The 22,617-nt window shown below is 51.4% G+C and overlaps 1 protein-coding gene across 18 annotated transcripts; it reads left to right on the forward strand.

The window, feature by feature from the left end:
* Positions 1,198–21,845, forward strand: SGK2 (SGK2, serine/threonine kinase 2). Of its 18 annotated transcripts, none has more exons than XM_021078161.1 (16): positions 1,208–1,477; positions 3,702–3,849; positions 4,846–5,146; positions 6,187–6,244; positions 6,856–6,905; positions 7,673–7,730; positions 7,936–8,019; positions 9,137–9,268; positions 10,341–10,453; positions 10,730–10,766; positions 12,114–12,200; positions 13,966–14,061; positions 15,664–15,819; positions 16,812–16,901; positions 18,532–18,730; positions 21,458–21,845. In XM_021078161.1, exons 2-15 carry the CDS (start codon positions 3,747–3,749, stop codon positions 18,694–18,696), a joined length of 1,530 nt encoding a protein of 509 aa, XP_020933820.1. In that variant the 5' UTR covers positions 1,208–1,477; positions 3,702–3,746; the 3' UTR covers positions 18,697–18,730; positions 21,458–21,845. The 18 variants fall into 18 exon arrangements, with proteins under 18 accessions (XP_020933825.1, XP_020933826.1, XP_020933820.1 ...); XM_021078162.1 differs by having other exon boundaries at positions 1,209–1,477; positions 9,140–9,268; positions 18,532–18,736; XM_021078170.1 differs by having other exon boundaries at positions 1,219–1,477; positions 5,124–5,146; positions 18,532–18,736.

Raw genomic sequence — 22,617 nt, forward strand, 5'->3', positions numbered from 1 at the left:
TAAGGCACAAGGATGACTAGGAAGTTGTTAACATTATACTGAAAAGGAAGCATCACATCTTGGGCCACAAATCAAGCCTTGGTCCATTTAAGAAAATTGAAGTCATATCAAGCATATTTTCTGACCATAAGCTATGAGATTAGAAATCAATTACAGGAAAAAAAAAAACTGTAAAAAACAAAACACGTGGAGGCTAAACCATATGCTACTAAATCATGAAAAGGCAGCGAAGGAAGTCAGACTCTGAGTTGCCCCCTCAGAGGGGGACACTGGGCAGAGGTTTTTTTTCCTGTCCAGCAGGCCGTGCCCCACCCCTGCCTGGAATTAGAATCCTCCATCTGAGCAGCTGCAGATTAAGCAGGAGAAAGCCTGGGGCAAGCTGAGCCCTGGTTGTTGAGTCTCAGCCAATAAAAAGAGAGAGAGAGTGAGCCAGAAATATGGGGTGATGAGGCTGCCTCAGGAGGAAAGGCGCTGCCCCTCCTGGGATGTGTCTATGACTGGACTAATCACAGAGGCTGGTGGTCCCCATCAGGGGATTTGTGCAAAACAAGCCCTTTCCAGAGTTCCCTGGTGGCTCAGCAGTGTAAGGATCTGGCATTGTCACTGCTGCGGCTCGAGTTGCTGCTGTGGCTTGGGTTCAATCCCTGGACTGTGAACTTCCAGGTGCTACAGACACAGCCAAAAAAAAAAAAAAGCCTTTTTTTTTTTTTTTTTTTATGGTCACATCTGCAGCATAAGGAAGTTTCCCAGCCAGGGGTTGAGTCAGAGCTGCAGCTACCAGCCTACACCACAACCTGCAGTGCCAGATCCTTAATCCACTGCTTAGGGCAGGGATCAAACCCACATCCTCATGGAGACTAGGTTGGGTTCTCACCCGGCTGAGCCGCAGTGGAACACCATGCCCTTTTCATGGTCAGTTCTCCAGGCTCTAAGTGAAAGGGGGCGTGATCTACTGGCAGCCTTGTGGGAGAGTCAGCATTTGCGCTGGACTTGGAGGTGGGGTCGGGGGTCAGGGCAGGCGGGGAGGATTTCAGAGAATGAAATGTGCTATTATGAAAGGGACTTCAGAGCCCCTCCCTGTAAAGGCAGAACACACACCATCATCACCAATTCACAGGAGGCCCCGGGGAGCTGGAGTCACCTGCCCAAGATCACACTACTGAAGTTGTGCTGCAGCTTTTTAGTAAAGGGTCCCCGGGGCAGGGCCAGTGGGTGCAGCCAGCATCGTAATTCAGTTCCTGCGGTTAATTAGTAACAGGAAGGCCCTGTAGTCTGTTCCCAGCCAGCAGGGCTGGGAGGTTGAACTTCAGCTGGCTTGGGAGGCTGAGCGAGTGGGTGACAGGTCGCTCCTGACTGGGAAGGTTGTTTGCAAGTCAGGATTGGGTTGCAGGTCAGAGGGACTCATGCGGAGAATCAGGAAGGCAGAGCTGTGCACAGGGCTGCTCCCTAGGACCTGAGCTGGAACCAGAGCTTTCAGGTGAGAGGCTGTACTGTGAGCAGGACACCTGCCCGCCCGCCTGTGCGTCTGCCAAGCCGAGGAACTAGTCACCTACTAGTTTTTTTTTTAACACCCAAGCAACTTCTTTTTCTTCCTAATTCCCTTTTTTCTCCCTATCTCTGCCCTCCCTTCCTCCCCCACTTCTTTCCCCATTTCCTTCCTTCTCTCTCAATTACCTCTCTGCCTTCACAGCTGCCTGATTTTTTTTCTTCCTTCCTAACTAACCATTTTAATCTTCACTTTCTGCCCACTAACTTGATCCCTTCTTTTTCTCAATTCCCAACGTCTTCCTGAAACTCCAGGCCATGGGCTTTGGCATCAGAGTGGGTTTAAATCCCAGTTCTATCATCTATCACCTGGATGTCTCAGGCAGGTCCCTTCACGTCTCTGAGCTTCTGTTTCCTCCTCCTTAAAACAGGGAGGCTGATCATTCCTGAGCCATGGCTCTGTGGGAACAGGATAAGATCAGCTGGCCCTTGGTGCCCTGGTCCCTGGTGTGTATTGGGTGAGCGCTGGGCAGGCAGGCTTGTAAGTGAGTAAATAGAGTAGAGGGAAGACCCGTGTCATGCCAGAAGTGAGCCCAAGGAAGGGAGCCAAGGGTTTGTGGGGTCGGGCGTGGTCTGGCGAGGCTTCTGGGATTGGCAAGTGAGGGCAGATGGGAATGATCAGCAGAATGTTTCAAGAAGAGGGGGAACTGTATGGACCCCCCCCCCCCGACACACACACACACACTGCATTCAGCAGGTCCGGGGAGATGGCAACTCCACGTAGTGATGGGCTGAGGGATGCAAGCCCAGGCTGGGGCAAGTCAGGGGAGGAACAGGCTTGAAGGCTCACAGAGGAGCTTGGATCCCCCGCTTTGGTCCGAAGCATCTGCCTATAGGTCTGAAGAGTCGGGAGAAAATATCAATATGCAGCCTCTGGCTAGAAAACTAGAGGGTGGTAGTGCAGGAAAGATGCCTTAGGAACTGAGCATTGCTCAGTTGCTGGAGTCACAGCCAAGGTGATGGGAGCAGGTGCTGATCGGCAATGAGCATATCAGAGTTCCCACTAGGACTCAGTACCTGAGTATTATGTGAACAGCAACACCTTGAGAATTTTTTTTTTTTTTTTTTTGGTCTTTTTGCCATTTCTTGGGCCGCTCCCGTGGCATATGGAGGTTCCCAGGCTAGGGGTCGAATCAGAGCTGTAGCTGCTAGCCTACACCAGAGCCACAGCAACGCAGGATCCGAGCCACGTCTGCAACCTACACCACAGCTCACAGCAATGCTGGATCGTTAACCCACTGAGCAAGGGCAGGGATTGAACCCGCAACCTCATGGTTCCTAGTCGGATTCATTATCTACTGCGCCACGACAGGAACTCCAGGACTTTGGATTTTAATCCTAAATGTGATGGGCAGCAGCTAGAGTTTTTGAGCAACAGGGTCACATGATCTGTTTTGTTTCGTTTTGTTGTGTTTGTTTGCTTTTTAGGGCTGGACCTGTGACATATGGAAGGTCCCAGGCTAGGGGTCGAATCAGAGCTGCAGCTGCTGGCTTATACCACAGCCACAGCGACATGGGATCCAAGCACCGTGTCTGCAACCAGCAGCACAGCTCATGGCTGTGGTGGATCCTTAACCCACTGAGCAAGGCCAGGGATTGAACCAGCAACCTCATGGATACTAGCCAGATTCTTAATCCTCTGAGCCGCAACAGGAACTCCCTGATTTCCATTTTTAAAGAGTCACTCTGGCTTTTGGTCAAGAAAGATCGTAGAGGGTCAGTGCCATGAGCTGTGGTGTAGGTCACATACGTGGCTCGGATTCAGTGTTGCTGTGGCTGTGGCGTAGGGCAGCAGCTACAGCATGGATTTGACCCCTAGCCTGAGAACCTCCATATGCTGTGGGTGCAGCTGTAAAAAGGAAAAAAAGAATTCATCCCTGGCTCTGGCACACGGAGGTCACTGGTCCACTCTTTTGGTGGCATGTTGGGATGGCTGCCTCTATGGAATGTGTTCAAGAGATTAAAAGAGAAGGAGTGGGGACTAAGTCCAGACAACTCTTTCAAGGAGTTTAACTGAAAAGGGAACATAGCCATGGGACCATGTCTCAAGAGGGAGGTAATGTCCAGAGCAGGAGCTATTACAGCCGCACATAGAGCCATAGGGTGGGACATTGCGGTTATTTTTGATTTCACTATTGTTTTTCTATTCTAAGCAGTGCGGCTACACGAAGGCCACATTAGGGTCTTATTATTGACAAGAAATGTCCTTGTCCTGGGCACTTATTTTGTCAGCATGCTGTCCTGCTCATCTGTGTGTTGGTTCAACGTTTCTGTTTCCTTGGAAGATGGAAGGCTCTGATACTGGTACTTGGATTTTCTTTGTATGACATGCCCACTTCGGGGCCCGCAGAGATCACCCGAGGCCCCTGGGCTCAGACCCCTCCCTGACCAACTCCCTCAGCCCCGGCCCCTCAGATTCCCCCCACTGTGGGGAATTATAGAGGTCTGGGTGTGACATGTGGTAGCCACACAGAAAGTTCCAGAAGGGCACTGTGTCAGGCCTGCCAACTCCTTCATTCCTCTGAACACCCCACATAACCCCTGGGAGAGTGGAAGGTACCCTGCGAAGACCTAATTATTGCACCAGGCAGCAAGGCCATCTTGCCCAGGGTACAGTCAGGACCCTGCTTCCTGGGTCTTGCAAAGCCAAGCCCACCCCCACCCCCCACCCTGGAGACGGAGGCCAGCAGGGAAAGGCCCAAGGGGCCCAGTGTTCAGCAAAGACCAAGGCCAGACAGAGCGATCCAGACCCCCAGGCTCTGAATCACCTGCAGGTTCTGGGGAAGCAAAATGCCCTTCAGCCCCAAATGGTCTACACCAGGCCTGGTAGGCCCGGGGACATGTCTTCTCACAGACGGGCTTCCTACACATGCGCGCGCACACAAACACACACACACACTCACATACACACACACTCCTGATCTACACCAACATGAACACAGACCCACAACGACCACTGTCCCACACTCACATATTCATGACACTTACATGCAGACTCACACTCATAGACATACACACATGTTAACACGTATAGAGATACACACTGACGTGTCCACACACTACATACACTGAAGCACGTACACACATACACACCTGCAGTGAGAATACACATAGATGCCCAGACACACCAACAAAATTATACAAACGTGGTCACACTGATGCACAAATACCTTGATTACAGGGACACACATACACCAGACAGACAGACATGGACACACATCTTTGCACAAGACACCTGCACACACACACCCCAGCCCCACACACTCTCGCCCGCCTTCTAACAAGCCCCAGCGTCTCCAGGGCTCTCCTGCAGCTGTCACTCACCCCCTGCCATCCACACCCCTCCCTGGGGGAGGCGATGTCCCCGAGGGAACAGAGGTCTTCGGTCCCATCTTAAGCCCTGCTGGCTCCCGCGTGACATCAGCAGCCCCCTCGCTGCCACCCTCCTGCCGGGAGTTCCGAGCTGGGTGCTGGGCCCGGGCTGGCGCCAGGCACAGACACTTCGGCCCTTGTTGGGAGAACAGAGAGGCTCTCTTGTCCACTGCCCATCCTCCGGCTCCAACTGCTCGTTCTCCCAGCGGCGTTCTCCCAGGCTGTGCAGGTACGCGGGGCCGGGGAGGCCAGGGCCTGGCAGAGGGGCGATCAGGGCCAGGCCAGGAGAGGGTGTGGGCTGTCTGTGGGGGCTCGGACACGGGGCACTGGCAGAGGCCAGGCTGCACTCCCTATGGGGTGCTTCTGTGGCTCACTCCCTCGGGGCTCCACAGTGCTGGGCCTCCCAGAACAGCCAGCTTTGCTTCCTCTGTAGTCACTTTCTCAGCTCCCAAAAAGGCCATGGGGTGGTTGCTCCAGGACCCCCTGATAACGATGGGTGGTCTCCACTATAGCTCAGACCCCACAGCAGCCCCCAAGAGCAACTGGGTTCTCAGGCGAGATCTCAGTGGGGCTATGGGTTCCTGGGCACCCTGAGCTGGAGCCCGGACATATCAGCCTCCTCCACCCTGCAGGCTGGGGGCAGGGAGGACGTAGGCTCCTGACTGCATAGACAGCTGGTCAGATTCTCCATGGTTTCATCTCAAATAGACACAAGCTGGTGGGTCTGTCTATGGCTCTGGCCCAAAGTCCCCAGGCCAGTTGCCCTTCCAGGAGCATTAGGCGGAAGTCCTTGGGGCAGAGAGTTAACAGGTAACACAGAGCCCAGCCCAGGGCCGTCCATAGGGATCCAGGGTTGCAACATGCCTGTGTGGGGTCCCGGGGAGACCAGCCTGCCCCTCGCAAGCTGTGGGACCCTAGGCAGGTCTCAGGCTCCCCACATGTGAAATGGGAGGAAGGGTTCAGACTTCATGCTCTGTGAGAGACATCCAAGCTGCCCTGGCCGTCCCCGACCCTTGAACAGAGAGCCTGAGAGGGACTGACCATCCTCCTTCTCTCCCTCCTTAGATGTTTGATTGGAGACACTGGGCCCAGGGGATATCATTTCTCGTCCCATGCAGGGGTTGGCCTCATATAGGGGACGCTCAGGCTATGGCAGGTGCCAGAGGTTGAGGAGGGGTGGAGAGGGCAGCGGTGCCTAATGCCCTAGACAGGTGACACTAATTCCCCGACAATTGTTGTCTCATCCTGCTCCTCCTTGTGCCACCACAGCCCACCTGATCACTGTTACAAGATGGACTCCAGCCCAGCTGGAACCCCAAGTCCACAGGTGAGTGGGTGTCTGTTTCCCCACCCACCACCAGAGGGCGCACTTCCTCCCAAGGCTGAGGAAATCCAGGGAAGTGCGAAGTCAGTGGGGTGGGCTGTCCCACACCAGGGCTGGGGGGCCTACAGGGATCCCTGTGAGCTCACAGACCCCGGGCCAATTGCAGGGTAAAGAGAGAAGAGACCTGGGCCAGGGCTTCAAGAAGTAAATGGGGTGGAAAAATCGTGGGACTGGCGCTGAGGGTGCCTGCGTTCTAATGCAGGTAGGCCTGCCTTAGCTCTTCTCCAGGCCTCAGCTTCCCCACTCTCACATTTGGTACAACAGCCAGTAGCCTCCCAAGGCTGTCGTGAGAAGCAGGTGAGATGGTGGATGGGTGGGTGTGCTGGTAGGTGGGAAGAAAGAAGGAGGGAAGGAAGGAAGGAAGGAAGGGGGAGGGGAGGAAGGCAGGAGGGAGGGAAATAAAGAAAACCTATAGAAATGTGGCAACTGGGTTTGGATTGGGCACAGGGAGTGCATCAAGGAATAGGGACCCTTTGATCTTTTATTATTATTCTTATTATAGGTGGTTTGGGGCCCCTCTGATCTTAATCACCTCTTTCTTTAAATGTCTCTAGCCCCCGAGGGCCAACAGGAATATCAACCTCGGGCCTTCTGCCAACCCAAAGTGAGTTCTGCTCTCTCAAAGAACTTTCCTCCCTGGCTCGCCTCATATAGGGCTCCCCTCCACTTGGGAAGATAATCTGATTTCTGGTCTGAGACCATCAAGACGCTCTGCCATCTGGGCCCAGGACCAAGCCCCCAGCTTTATCCCTCACTAATTCCCCAGCCCCTGCCCATGCTGAGTCCTGGGGCTGGCACATCCCCCCAGCTGTCTTCAGAGTGCCTCACCCTCCTGGCCCTCTCAGTCTTTGGAGGGCAGATTCCTCACCTTCTTGCAGTTGTAGCTGGCTTTCTCCCCACCTCGCCTGTTGTTTACTCAATTGGGAGATCCCCAGGAACAGCGGCCAGTCTTTTTTTTTTTTTTTGTCTTTTCCAGGACTGCACCTGCACCATATGGAGGTTCCCAGGCTAGGGGTCCAATGGAGCTGTAGCCACCGGCCTCCACCAGAACCACAGCAACGCCAGATCCGAGCCGTGTCTGCCACCTACACCACAGCTCATGGCAACGCTGGATCCTTAACCCACTGAGCAAGGCCAGGGATCAAACCTGCAACCTCATGGTTCCTAGTTGGGTTCGTTAACCACTGACCCACGACGGGAACTCCACAGGGGCCAGTCTTAAAGGCCCCTTTTGGCTAGGAGAACATGGCATCCTTTGAAAGCTCCCTGCCTTCTCCAGCTTCAAAGTTGAAAAGAAGCTCTGATTGGAACCAAGGCACCCGGTTTCCCAAGCTTGCAAATGCTGACCCATGTTCCTCCCTCATCCCCCAGTGCCCGGCCCACCGACTTCGACTTCCTCAAAGTCATTGGCAAAGGAAACTATGGAAAGGTGAGTGACCAGTGAACGGGGGAGGCTTGGGTCTCGCCTTCTCTGGCCTCCTCCAGCCCCTGCTGTTCCTTGTATGTGCAAAGAGGGAGCTTACAACCTGCAGAATCATGGGCACAGGGCGGGGCTGGAAGCCCGCATGGCCGTGGAGAAATCCAAAGCCCAGAGGAGTAGGGACCTTGGGCTCTGCATTTGTCCTTCTGCTCAGGTCCTACTGGCCAAGCACAAGTCAGACGGGATGTTCTACGCGGTGAAGGTGCTGCAGAAAAAGTCCATCCTAAAGAAGAAAGAGGTACCAGAGCTTGGACCCAGGCATCTTCTTTCCTGCTTCTCAACCTCCAGCCTTGGGTGGCTTCCAAGATGGGCCAGAGGTGGTCCAGCAGGGGGCGCTGGGTGATTTAGAGGATGCTGATCCTTCTCCGAGAAGGCAGGCTAAGTGACCCATCCAAAGGGCCTGGCCCTCCGCCTTCCCCTAAGGCTTCAGGGCTCAACAGTGGACAAGTCCTCTGCCCTTCTAGGTGCCAGCCTCCCCGTCTGTGCAGTGAGGGGGTCACACTTTAGACTCTCCAAAAGCCCTTCCAGCCACCGGCATCCTGGAATTCTAGATGCTTCTGCTGACTTGAATCTCCTTAACACCTGCTTCATGAGGAGGACAGAGCAGGCCCAGAGAGAGGATCGAATGTCTAATCATTCAGGAGAGGGAATTAATGTTAAGAAGGACATGAAAGGGCAGGTCTTTCCGAAGGAGGTGGCCTTGCAGCTGGCCTTGGACATAGGATTTTTTTTTTTCTTTTTAAGGCCCCACCTGCAGCATGTGGAAGTTCCCAGGCGAGGGGTCAAATCAGAGGTGCAGCTGCCAGCCTACACCACAGCCATGGCAACACCATATCTGAGCCATATCTGTGACCTATGCTGCAGCTTGCAGCAACACCGGATCCATAACCCACTGAAGGAGGCCAGGGATCAAACCCGCATCCTCATGGACACTATGTCAATTTCTTAACCTATGGAGCCACAACGGGAACTCCAAAGACAGGATTGTGATGGTCTGAAAAGAGGGTGTCCAGGCAGGAGACCAGCAACAAAGGCCTGAAGGTGGACAGTGGACAGCTTCTTCCGAGAGATTGTCCTCGGAACTCTTTTGTGCAGTAATCATGTATGCTTTTCTTACCACCCTGGGGTGGGACTCAGGGGATTTGGATCCAGGGTAGGCGCTGTACCCATGTGGACTGGCAGGGGATGTAGTGGACCAGGTAGAGTCCTGAATATGAGGCAGGGGGGCCAAGCCTGGCTCTGAGGGCAAGGAGGAGCCCCAGTGGGTGCTTGAGCAGGGGCAGGAGAAGGTCCTGGGCAGAGCGGCCCTGTGGGCTGTGGTGGCTGTGACACGGCCCATCTGTGTGACTCCGCAGCAGGGCCACATCATGGCCGAGCGCAGCGTGCTGCTGAAGAACGTGCGGCACCCCTTCCTCGTGGGCCTGCGCTACTCCTTCCAGACGCCTGAGAAGCTCTACTTCGTGCTCGACTATGTCAACGGGGGAGAGGTGGGTGGGCCCGCAGGGCGGCTCCCCTGACTCTCTCTCACCGTGCATGCCATTGCCTGTGCCCGACCGTTCCAGGTGTGGGATGATCTCCCCTCATCCTTACAACAGACCCACTTTACAGCTGAAGAAACTGAGGCTCGGGGAGGTAACTCGCTTGCTCAAGGCCACCCAGCCTGTCCCTGGCAGAGCTAGGCTTTGAAAGCAGATCTAACTCTCAGCCGTTATCATTTCCTGACTTCCCCATGCAAAGCTGCCCAGAATCCCTTCAGTGGCCCTGGGAAAGGTCAGTGTTGGAGAGGCTCTGTGGTCAATCCCGATGCTCCCACTTTATACCAGAGGCCACTGTGTGGGGGGTGACCAGTCCTGTGGTAAACAAAGACCTGAGGCCTCCTGGCGACCCAGAAGCACAGTTGAGATAAGCTGGGCTCCCTCCTCTGTCTCTCTGGGCAAAAGGTGACAAAATACAGGGGGCCCTTCTCAGGGACCCCAGATTTAATCTGTGTGACCTCATGCTACTTAACCTAATGCCAAAGGGGAATTTGTATCCTGCATTCCTAAATTCCCTGGTGGAGGTGAAGGGCTTTCTGGGCCAGCAAAATAGACCAAGCAATCGGCCCAGGGCAGATCTAACCTGGGCTCCGTTTGACCATCATAATCATTTTATCACCTGGGCTGGAGGAAAAGCACATCTTTGACCTACCCAGGTTCAAATCAGTTCTGCCGATTATAGTGACGTGACCTTGGGCGAGTCACCTGGCTGCTCTGACTCTCCTAGTTTTCTTTTCCTGGGAAGCTGGCCTCCTACTTGACACCTGCAAGGTAGTCTGGGGGATTAAAGGAGATAAGAGACAGGTCAGGGTTTCCATCCCTGCTAATTCATCTCTCCTGCTAACACTGCCAGCTCTGCGGGGTGGAGGCTGGCATGCCCTTCCCTGTATGAGGACATTGCAGCTTGCGGGGGGGGGGGGAACGACACTTGTCTAGCCACCCCACACCCCTCCCTTAAGGAAATGGAGCTCCCCAGGAATCTGCTCACATGCCTCCCTCCCCCCCTCACCCCTGCCCCCGCCAGCTCTTCTTCCACCTGCAGCGGGAGCGCCGGTTCCTGGAGCCCCGGGCCCGGTTTTACGCTGCCGAGGTGGCCAGTGCCATTGGCTACCTGCACTCCCTCCACATCATTTACAGGTGAGGCCTTCTTGGCCCTTTTGCCCTGACAGCCAGGGGTGGTATAGACCCCTAGATCCTGGTGAGATCCCAATGGGCTTGATCCTTTGTCCGAGGCAGAGGGTCCACCAGCAGGTGGGAGCCTGCTCCTTCCTCGGCTCAAGGGCCCGCCCTCCTTGGGTGCCCCTGTACCTCTCTGGGCGCCTCCATCAACAGTCCTCCTGTAGGACCCCCGTCCCAGCTCTCCTCTCTAAGCGGCTAAGACATTACAGTGCCCTTTTCTCTCATTTTCTGCAGGGACCTGAAGCCAGAGAACATTCTCTTGGACTGCCAGGTTGGTGGGTGTGTGCGTGCGTGTGTGAATGCATATGCATTGCACATGCGTGCATATGAGTAGAGATGCATTCAAATGTGTGCTCGCATGTGTGCCCATGCTCGTATACATGCATGTAAATATACCTTGTATGCTGGAGTCCCTGTTGTAGCTCAGCAGGTTAAGAACTCAACTAGTATCCATGAGGGTTCAATCCCTGGCCTCACTCAGTGGGTTAAAGAATCTGGCATGGAGGAGTTCCCGTTGTGGCTCAGCAGGTAGCAAACCCGACTAGCATCCATGAGGATCCTTAACCCACCGAGCAAGGCCAGGGATCGAACCTGTGTCCTCGTGATGCTAGTCAGATTTGTCTCTGCTGAGGATGGCCTTTTTAAACAAATTTTTTTTGGAGTTCCCATCATGGCGCAGTGGTTAACGAATCCAACTAGTAACCACGAGGTTGCGGGTTCGATCCCTGGCCTTGCTCAGGAGGTTAAGGATCTGGCGTTGCCGTGAACTGTGGCGTAGGTCACAGACATGGCTTGGATCTCATGTTGCTGTGGCTCTGGCGTAGGCCGGTGGCTACAGCTCCAATTCAACCCCTAGCCTGGGAACCTCCATATGCAGCAGGAGCGGCCCAAGAAAAGGCAAAAAGACAAAAAAATATATATATATATATTTTTAATTGAAGTGTAATTGATTTACTGTGTTGATTTCTGCTGTACAGCAAAGTGACTCAGTTATACACATATATTCATTTTAAAAATATTCTTTTCCATTATGGTATATCCCAGGATACTGAATATAGTTCCCTGGGCTATTCAGTAGGACCTTGTCATTGGGGTGGCACTTTAGAAGTGTTCCAAGCTGAGGCAAGAAGCCTGGGTGTCTATGTCCCTGCACTGACAGGCCGTTGGAGAGGGTATAATTTCAGATGAGGGCAATGGCCCAGGAGGGGGGATGGGCAGAACCCCGCAGCATCCATTCACTCTACAACCTCTACCAGCCACCCTTTGCCCCAGCTGCCCCAAGGCGTGGTTGCTTTCGGGGTCCCCAGCCCTCTCCTAAGGAGGCTGCTGCCACCAGGCCCCTCCAGCGAGGACGTTCTGGAGCTGCCGCTGCTGTAGGGTCTGGATGTGAGTCTGTGATGAGCCGGGGGCAGGCAGTGGAATGCCATTCTCCCCACCTGGCTGCCTGTGCTGCTCGTGGCATCCAGGCTTGAAACGCCGAGCCTCCAGCCTGTGCCTGCACTGGGGGCATCAGACCCCAGGGCCGCTGGCCTGGATGTGGCATCTGGGCTTGGCAGTTAGGCCTGGCCATTCCTTTGGCTCAGACCACCCTCCCACCCCAGCCCTCCCTCCTCTCCAGGGACACGTGGTGCTGACAGATTTTGGCCTCTGCAAGGAAGGTGTGGAGCCGGAGGAGACTACATCCACGTTTTGTGGCACCCCCGAGGTAAGCTTCGTCTCCCAGGAAGGGTGCAGCGGGGGGTGGGGGAGGCTGCTGATTAGAGCTAACAGGTCACACCTGAGGGGTTTGTCCCTTCAAGTACATCCCTGAGCTGGCAGGGCACTTGGCCTTGGTTTCCTCATCTGTGTCATGGGAACACCTGCTCCAGGGGCTACTGGGACCCAGCTGGTAAAATTCTGCAGCAGTTCTGTCCAGTAGAAGTAGAAACAGAAATGCAGACCATATCTGCAGTTTTAAAATTTCCAGGGGAGTTCCCATTGTGGCTCGGTGGGTTAAGAACCTAACACAGTGTCCGTGAGGATGCGGGTTCAATCCCCAGCCTTGCTCAGTGGGTTAAGAAAGCAGTGCTGCTGCAAGGTGCATTGTAGGTCATAGATGTGGCTTGGATTCAGTACTGCTGTGGCTGTGGTGTAAGCTGGCAGCTTCAGTTTCGATTTGACCCCTAGCAGCCTGGGAACTTTCATATGCTGCAGGTGCAGCTGCAAAAAATATATATAAAGATAAAAATAAAAATAGTATTTCCAAAGAATCCATGCTGTGGTACAGTGGGTTAAGGATCCAGCATTGCTGTAGCTGTAGTGTAGGTCATAGCTGTGGCTTGAATTTGATTCCTGGCCTGGGAACTTGCTTACACCACAGTGTGGCCATAAAAGAAAAAAAAATAATTTCCAGCATCTACACTTAAAAAGTAAAAAGAGGGAGTTCCTGTTGTGGCACAGCAGGAAGAATCCGCCTAGTATCCAGGAGGATGTAGGTTCGATCCCTGGCCTTGCTCAGTGGGTTAAGGATCTGGCATTGCTGTGAGCTGTGGTGTAGTTTTCAGACAGCCTCGGATCCCTAGTTGCTCTGACTGTGGTGTAGACCAGCGGCTACAGCTCCAGTTTGAACCCTAGCCTGGGAACTTCTATATGCTGTGAGTCAGGCCCTAAAAAGCAAAAAGTAAAAAAAAAAAAAAAAAAAAAAAAAAAAAGGTGAAATCAACTTTAATAATATATTTTATCTAGGGAGTTCCCTTGTGGCACAGTGGGTTAAGGATCCGATGTTGTCACTGCTGTGGCTTGGGTTCGATCTCTGGCCTGGGGACTTCCACATGCTGCGAGTGTAGCCAAAAAGAAAAAAACATACATTTTAAAAAACTTAATCCAATAGATACAAAATAGTATATCAACATACAATCAATACAAAACTGTTGAAATATTCTATTCTTTTTTTTTTTCTAAGTCTTTATAATCTGGTGTGTGTTTTACCCTTACAGTCCCTCTCAGCACAGATCAGCCACATTTCAAATGTTTAGTAGCCACATGTGTCTAGCAGCTACTGTAATAGACGGCACCGGCCTACAGGGTGAAGTCCATGTGTCACAGGAGGTTTGAGATCAAGGTTTGCAAAGGTGAAAACACTGGTCTAGGGAGTTCCTGTTGTGTGGCTCAGGGGTAGCAAACCCGACTAGTATCCATGAGGATGCAGGTTCGATCCCTGGCCTCACTCAGTGGGTTAAGGATCTGGCATTGCCTCAAGCTGTGGTGTAGGTCACAGACATGGCTTGGATCTGGCATTGCTGTGGCTGTGGTGTCAACTGCAGCTCTAATGCAACTTGTAGCTGGGGAACTTCCATGTGCTGCAGGTATGACCCTTAAAAAAAAAAAAAAAAAAGGCAATCCCTCGTGACCTTTTCCTCCAAGTGTCTGGTTTACAAATGCGGAGACTGCAGCCGAGGGTCTTTCAGATAAGTGTGTTTCCCCCTCAACAGTACTTGGCTCCAGAAGTACTTCGGAAAGAGCCTTATGATCGGGCAGTGGATTGGTGGTGCTTGGGGGCGGTTCTCTACGAGATGCTGCACGGCCTGGTGAGTGGGGTATAGCTGGCTCTGGAAAGGACGGGGGAGCGGCTCTCTCCCTTGCGTGGGCTGCTCAGGCTCCTCAGGAACCCAGTGAACCATCTCTCCTCTCCAAGCTGAAAAAGATGATGCCAAAGTGAATGCGTGGATTAGATTTTCTTTTTCACCATATTATTTTCAATAACAGTATTTCTAATAATATTTTTTCCATAATATTTTCTTTTCTTTTTTGCTTTTTAGGGCCACACCTGTGGCATATGGAGGTTCCCAGGCTAGGGGTCCAATGGAGCTGTAGCCACAGGCCTACACCACAGCCACAGCAACATCAGATCTGAGCTGTGTCTGCAACCTACACCACAGCTCATGGCAACGCCGGACCCTTAACCCACTGAGTTCGAACTCGGGGATCGAACCTGCAACTCATGGTTCCTAGTCGGATTTGTTTCTGCTGTGCCACTACGGGAACTCCCAATAATGTTTTCAATAAATAATATTAGTTCAGCCCTTTATAATATACTGCCTCACATTTACCCCTTTGGTGCCTCAAAACAGCCTTTGGAGGCTGGTACTGCAGGACGTGGAGTTATTTTACCAAGGGGGAAACTGAGGCCCAGAAATGTCACAGCGCTGGGAGGTTGTGGAGCCAGGCCCTGGACCAAATCCCAGGCTGCCTGCTCTTCTCATCTGAAAAATCCCAACCTGTCTCAAAGGAATAAAATGATAATGGGAGAACATTAACTCTGCAAAGTGCAAACAAAATTGGTGCATGAGCTGGATTAAGACACATGGGCTTGGGAGTTCCCGTCATGGCGCAGTGGTTAATGAATCCGACTAGGAACCACGAGGTTGCGGGTTCGATCCCTGCCCTTGCTCAGTGGGTTAAGGATCCAGCATTGCCGTGAGCTGTGGTGTAGGTTGCAGACGCGGCTCGGATCCTGTGTTACTGTGGCTCTGGTGTAGGCCGGTGGCTACAGCTCCGAATCGACTCCTAGCCTGGGAACCTCCATATGCCTCGGGAGCAGCCCAAGAAATGGCAAAAAGACCAAAAAAAAAAAAAAAAAAAAAAAAAGGCACATGGGCTTGGAGTTCCCGTCTTGGCTCAGGGGTACCGAACCTGACTGGGATCCATGAGGATGAAGGTTCGATCCCTGGTCTCGCTCACTGGGTTAAGGCTCCAGTGTTACTTCGAGCTGTTGCATAGGTTGCAGATGCAGCTCACTTCCCACGTTACTGTGGCTGTGGTGTAGGCCAGATGCTACAGCTCCAATTCCACCCCTAGCCTGGGAACTTTCATATGCTACAGTGGCGGGCCTAAAAAGACACACACAAAGGAAAGAGAGAGAGAGAGAGACATGGACTAGAGGAGGTGCTTGGGGTGTCCACAAGCTTCACATTGCTGGAGAGAGACTTCTTGGCATTCCCAGCACCTCTTGGCTGTGCCAGACGCCTGGAGCTCTCTGTCTCTCTGCAATCTGCCCCATGAGCCATTGAGCCATTGCCCAAGACTCGGGTCTGGCGGAATCCTTCCAGCTGCCCAGCTTTGTCCCTGAGAACTGTGCCCACTTTAGCGTGGATGATCCTTCTGTCTCTCTCTCTCCGCACTCTCTATAGCCACCCTTCTACAACCAAGATGTGTCGCAGATGTATGAGAACATCCTGCATCAGCCACTACGGATCCCCGGGGGCCGGACCGTGGCCGCCTGTGACCTCCTGCAAGCTCTTCTCCACAAGGACCAGAGGCAGCGGCTGGGCTCCAAAACAGACTTTGTAGGTGACCCGCCAGTGGAGGACTGGGCCCTCGTGGGGCTCTCAGAGGCAGCTCAGAGGCCAGAAGCAGTGACATGCACCCAGCTGTTCCCTAAAACCAGGCTCTGCTAATTCGCTCACTTGGAGATTCTCAGCTGCTTCTGCTTCTTTCTTTCCTTCTGTCAGATGCTTTTATTCAGTACTGAGCACCTACTATGTGTCAGGCATCGAGCTAATTGTTAGGGATTCATTAGACTGGGTCTCTGCCCTTATTAACTTTATCGGAGGAAGGCAGACCAACAAACGTACAATATTACAGAGTGTGACAAGTAGCAGGAAAGGGAGTTCCCATGGTGGTGCAGCAGACACAAATCCCACTAGTATCCATGTGGATTCGGGTTCGATCCCTGGCCTCGCTACGTGGGTCGGGGATCCATGTTGCTGTGAGCTGCAGGTCACAGACTCAGCTCGGATCCTACATTGCTGTGGCTGTGGTGTAGGATGGAAGCTGTACCTCTGATTCCACCCCAAACCTGGGATCTTCCATGTGCCTCCCTAAAAAGGTGCGGCCCTGAAAAAAAAAAAAAAAAGTATCAGGAAAGATAGGAACTATGAGCTGAGACAGACAAATGGGAGGAGGGCCTGACAGCCAAATGAGAGTTGGAGCCCTAAGTAATGTGCGGGGTAGGGGGGTGGTGGGAGCGCCTATGGAGAGGGCTAGTTTTCTTTTCTTTTTTTTTTTTTAGGACCGCACCCTTGGCATATGGACATTCCCAGGCTAGGAGTGGAATGGGGGCTGTAGCCACTGGCCTACGCCACAGCCACAGCAACTCGGGATCCAAGCCGTGTCTGCGACCTACACCACAGCTCATGGCAACGCTGGATCCTTAACCTGCTGAGCAATGCTGAGGATCAAAACCGTGTCCACACGGATCCTGGTTGGGTTCGTTACCACTGAGCCATGATGGGAACTCCAGGCGGGGCTACTTCTGATCAGCACCTTCTTCCTGCAGCTTGAGATAAAGAACCATGTATTCTTCAGCCCCATAAACTGGGATGACTTATACCACAAGAGGCTGACTCCACCCTTCAACCCAAATGTGGTAAGAGGTCATTATGTTCTAGATTCTGATTCCCAGGGCTGGTGGAAGTTTGGAGGGTATCTGGAGGGCCAGGTCTCTTCTACAGATGGGAGAACCAAGGGTCCAAGAGGCAAAATGACTTGCCCAAGGCCATCGTGTAAGTTAGCAGCAGGACTGGGCCTAGAACCCAGAAGGTCTGGCTGCCAGTTCATCTCTGTGTAGCCAGGATGCCACTCCTTTACTTTTAGCACCAATAACCCTCATTCCAGGGCCCTTTACAGTTTGTAAAGGGCTCTGTGTCATGGAGCACATGCAGACAGGGCCTAGCCCTGTACAGATATTTCTCCATGTTTAGCTTTTTTCCTGATAATAAAAATGACATGTGGTCCTTGTACAAAGTGTGTAAAACAGAGATGTTTAAAGCATCAGGGAGGACAATCTTATTATCTCAGCACCCAAGGGAAAGCACTACTGACATTTCTCCTTCAGTCTTTTTTTTTTTTTTTTTTTTTTGCCTTTTCTAGGGCCACTCCTGCGGCATATGGAGGTTTCCAGGCTAGGGGTCGAATCAGAGCTGTAGCCGCCAGCCTACGCCAGAGCCACAGCAACGCTGGATCCTAGCCACATCTGCAACCTACACCACAGCTCACAGTGACCCTGAATCCTTAATCCCCTGAGCAAGGCCAGGGATTGAACCCGCAACCTCACGGTTCCTAGCCAGATTTGTCAACCACTGCGCCACGATGGGAACTCCAAGACTTTTTTTCTTATGTGTTTTTTACACAGGTCACACTTTATAGGTGTCATCTTCCCTTTCTTTTTGCTAAAAATGATGTCATTATTTCCCTAAGTCATATAAGACTTGATAAGTATGATTTCAAGTGCCTATATAATATTTCCACCCTATGTTGGTAACATAATTTATTCAGCTATATTCCTAATGGTGAACTTGAGGTTATTACCACTTTTTCTTTATTGTAATGGACTGATGAATATCATTAAGTGTATATTTTGCCCACGGTTCTGATTCTGGATGGGGAATTACCAAGTCAAAGAGTGTGAATGTATTTTATTATTTTTTCAGTTTATTATTTATTTTTATTTTTTTTTAAATTATTGAGGTATAGTTGGCTTATGGCATTATATTAGTTTCAGGTGTACAATATAGTGATTTGTTATTTTTCATAGATTACTCTATACAAAGTTATTATATAATATTGGTTATATTCCCTGTGCTGTATATTACATCCTTGTAACTTACTTTATACCTAGTGGTTTGCACCCCTTAAGCCCCTTCATCTACTTGCTCCCCCTCCCATCTCTCTTTGTTCTCTGTATCTGTTGTGCACGTCTCTTTAGGGTTTAGCTTCATCCTGCCTTCACTGCGTGTGAGGGAGTATAATCTACTTCTAACCAGCAGCGTCTGGAGGGTTGGTGTGGAGCAGGCAGGGTGCCAGGGGGGTGGAGGAATTGACGGGTGGTTATTGGACCTCATGGAATACAGTGACTAAAGTAAATGCATGGGTAAGTGACAGTTAAGGGCCCCCATGGGGCACTCAGAGGGGAGCCCTGATATCTCCCTCAGGACTGTGGGCGTCTTTGGCAGCTCTGCCCCCCGTGTTCCCTTCTCATCGTTGGCTCATATTCACAGGCAGGCCCTGCTGACCTGAAACACTTTGACCCAGAGTTCACCCAAGAAGCCGTGTCAAAGTCCATTGGCTGCACTCCCGACACGATGGCCAGCAGCTCTGGGGCCTCAAGTGCCTTCCTGGGATTTTCCTACGCGCCGGAGGACGAGGCCATCTTGGATTGTTAGACGAGAAGCACCTGAGAAACCACGGAGCCAGCTGGTATCTGTAAGGAATTACCTTCAGCTGCTAGTCACCGAGACCCAGCGTTACCATAGCTTGAATAAGATCTTTTCTAGGATTTCCCATTGTGGCCCAGCAGGTTAAGGCCCCAATATTGTCTCTATGAGGATGTGGGTTCTGAGCCCTGGCTTCGCTCAACGGTTTAAGGGTCTAGTGTTGCCACAAGCTGCAGTGTAGGTCGCAGATGCAGCTTGGATCCAGCGTTTCCCTGGCTGTGGCTGGGGGTGCAGCTCTGATTTGGCCCCTGGCCTGGGAATTTCCATATGCCGCAGGTGTAGCGGTGAAAAGAGAAAAAAAAAGATTTTTTTCTTTTCCAGTACATAAACGAAGGATGTGTTAGGTGGATGCAGGGCTGGTACAACAGGTCATCAGATACTCAGCGGCTTTCTGTATTTCTGCTCTGCCATCCTTGACAAGTGGGTTCTGCTATTAGGATTATTATACTATCGTAGAGTGATAGTGGAGCTCTAGCCACTGCTTCCGTATCCTGGGCAGGGAAAAAGGAGGAAAGAGCAAAAGATCACCTTTATAGAGCTTCCCCAGAAGCCCCACCGGATGACTCCTGCTTACATCTTATGAGGCATCCACCCTACCTGTAGTGGAGGCCAGGATATATGTCTATTTAGTGGGGCACATTACTCTCCTATAACACAGGGGTTCTGACACGAAGGGAGAAGGGGAAAATGTTGGGTAGGCAACAGGACCCCTGTACCACCAGAGTCTCTTGGTGTTTGGATTTCGATCTCAGTGTGTAAAATGACAGAGATGTCACAAGCCTATAGGGTACCACCCAACACCCTGTTTTCCCATGCTGATGATGTCTTTCTTTGGGTGGGTGGTATCGGACATTTGCTATTAGGTTGGGCCGCCTGGCATCTGAACCCCTTCTTCTCTTCAGGGAATCTCCTACTTAATGGGCTATGATGAGAGGCAGTAACTACCTCCACTTACAGTAGCTGTAAATGCTAGATAGATACCTACCCCCCTCCCCCACCACCAGCCTCCCCTGCAGCCTGGACCAGGCATGTGACCCCAGGATGCACCTGTGGTAGATTTTTGACTCAAGGAAGGAACAGGGAGCTCTCTTTCATGTGGTAGCTGTGGTCACAAAACCCACAAAACAGAGTTCCTGGTGTAGATGTGGCAACAATGCAAATGGTAGCGATTGGTAGTTGCTGGCAGCATCTATTTCCCAATCAGGTCAGTGGTGCACATCGTTCCTGGGAAGCCTTGAGTCTCCTTCTCCAGTATTCTCAATGATTTTGAGAGCTTCTGATCCCGTTAACCACTCCTTTTTTGCTTTACTGGTCAGAGTCAGCTTCAGAACACCTGCCTATGCTGAACCAGCTTCGATGCTAGACGCTTTCAATTCTATTATCAGTTTCCATCCAAACAACCTTAAGGGAGGAACTATTTCTATCTATCCTCTTTTTACCAATGATGAAATAGGATCAGAGAAGTTGTACCCTGCCTGGAGGTCACATAGATAATAAGGGCCAGAGCTGGGATTGGAGCCCTATGACTCCTCTGGGTGTGCCCTTCACCCTGCCTGTTAGGTCCAAGCGATCAACTGTCAAAATCTCTAAGGAGAGCCCAGCCAGGATGGCTGGAACAAGCCAAGTGATGGGAAATGGGGTCTCAAAGAGGAAGCATTCAACTGGATGCTTTGCTCCACCTTGCATGCCCCTGTATACTTGGCACATCTAGGGCCATAGTGAGCCCAGGCCTTGGACAGAGGTGGGGGCTGGTACAGGCCTGGTGAATAGCCACTTCTAAAAGTAATTCTTACTGGAATAAATGAGAGCATATAAAACCTCATGAGTGCAAGACACTCTGCACTTGTCTGATGGATCATGCTGCTTTATTTCAGTGAAAAAATCTTTTTGACAAACCTGTGGTTCATCACCTACTTCTTCAGGATGGTCTTATTAGCTTTTTGGTTTGTGGACATGAAGGAAACTTTTTTTTGCCTTACTTGCAGCATGTAGAAATTCCCAGGCCAGGGATCAAACCCATGCCACAGCAGCAACCTAAGCTGCTACAGTGATGCCAGATCCTTAGCCCACTTCACCACAAGGGAACTCCCAAGGGGAACTTTTTTTTTTTTTTTTTGCTTTTTAGGCCCACACTTATGGCATATGGAAGTTCCCAGGCTAGGGGTCAAATCGGAGTGTAGCCACTGGCCTACACCACAGCCACAGCAACACCAGATCTGAGCTGTGTCTGCAACCTACACAACAGCTCACGGCAACACCAGATCCTTAACTCACTGAGCAAGGCCAGAGATCAAACCCGAACCTCATGGTTCCTAGTTGGTCGGATTCATTTCTTTTTTTTTTTTTTTTTTTTTTGTCGTTGTTGTTATTGTTGCTATTTCTTGGGCTGCTCCCGCAGCATATGGAGGTTCCCAGGCTAGGGGTTGAATCAGAGCTGTAGCCACGGCCTACACCAGAGCCACAGCAATCTGGATCCGAGCCGCGTCTGCAACCTACACCACAGCTCACGGCAACGCCGGATCGTTAACCCACTGAGCAAGGGCATGGACCGAACCCGCAACCTCATGGTTCCTAGTCGGATTTGTTAACCATTGCGCCACGACGGGAACTCTGACAGGGGAACTTTCTTAACACCAGTGTGTGCTGGTGATTTTATAGGCTTTTCTCTTAACTCATTCTTACTCTTTGCCTTACCTTTTTGTCTACCCAGCCCACTGCCCCAGGAATTATGGAAGATGAAGTTAGAAGCCCATGGAAAACACACCAATGACAGTGACATTGACCTACTGGGAATCAAAAACCAGGTCACGAAGAGCTACTGTTACGTTGACCTGTAATTCTGAAACACTCTGATTTGATTTCCACCTTCATAGCGTCTGCCAATAGACAAATGTGGAACGTGGTGAGGGAGAAGCCAAAATTCACCCAACTTTCCAAAGCCAAAAGCAAGAGCGTGTAATTGTCAGAAATGTGATAGTACTGTCAAAAGTATACAACCCACTATGGGCTGTGAAACACATAATTGCTCTATCTGTTCTAGGACTGTAAAATCACAAAATTTTCACCAGGATAGAAAATAAAAATGAAAAATGACGGTATTGATCTGTTGAATATCAGAACAGACACGTTCACACCTGTTTATTAAACACATTTTAAGCTTCATAGGTATTATCTACAAAACTCACAATAAACCAGCATTTAGAAATTAACCTCACTTTACAGATAAGAAATATTCACTCAGAGACAGTAAGCAACTTGCCCAAAGTCAGCCAGCTGGTACAAGACACAAACAGGAACTGAACTTGGTGGCAGCTGATGCTAAGGTGCTTGCTTTTTCTACAGCCTTCAAAAGTGGAAGAGGTGCTCTGGGCAGGCCCTCTTTCCGTCTTCTAGCAAACACTGACTGCAAACTGTACTCACCCAATTTTGCACCAAAAGACAGCATCCTCAGGAAGGGAAATCACAATCACTCTGTTTCCACTTAACTTTGCAGTGACAGTAGGTGTGAAAAGGAAACAGGAGTCTTGTATTTTAAGACCCTAAAACTCCGACTACTCTGTACATGCTGCAGACTGCAACAAACATCAATCACAAAGACTGCTTTTATCGTTTGAGCTAGCCAGGTAGCGGGCTTAGTACACACATCCACGTTCGCTCAGGGCAGGCACTGAGCAGTCCGCTGGGGAGAAGAGTGCCCTATTTGTGGAAACTACTGTCTGGTTTCTCATTTTCACAGCGACTGCAGGGCAACCCATACGTGGCTCTTCCGCATAAGCAGTTCTTTCTGCCCCAACGCCCTTCCCCAATCCTTGCTTTATTGAACCATTCTTCTTTCAGTGGGGGTCCCCGGTCGGCCCAGCTCCCGCCCCT

Source organism: Sus scrofa, chromosome 17 (genome assembly GCF_000003025.6).
Source record: "Sus scrofa isolate TJ Tabasco breed Duroc chromosome 17, Sscrofa11.1, whole genome shotgun sequence".
In the NCBI taxonomy this organism is placed as follows: domain Eukaryota; kingdom Metazoa; phylum Chordata; class Mammalia; order Artiodactyla; family Suidae; genus Sus; species Sus scrofa.

Excerpts from the sequence above, each read along its gene's own strand:
- SGK2 (XM_021078161.1), top strand. The coding sequence starts at position 3,747 with ATGTCCTTGTCCTGGGCACTTATTTTGTCAGCATGCTGTCCTGCTCAT. Across the intron at positions 3,850-4,845 it reads GATGGAAGGCTCTGATACTG|GGCTCTCCTGCAGCTGTCAC; the intron begins GTACTTGGATTT and ends CAGCGTCTCCAG. Across the intron at positions 16,902-18,531 it reads CACCCTTCAACCCAAATGTG|GCAGGCCCTGCTGACCTGAA; the intron begins GTAAGAGGTCAT and ends TCATATTCACAG.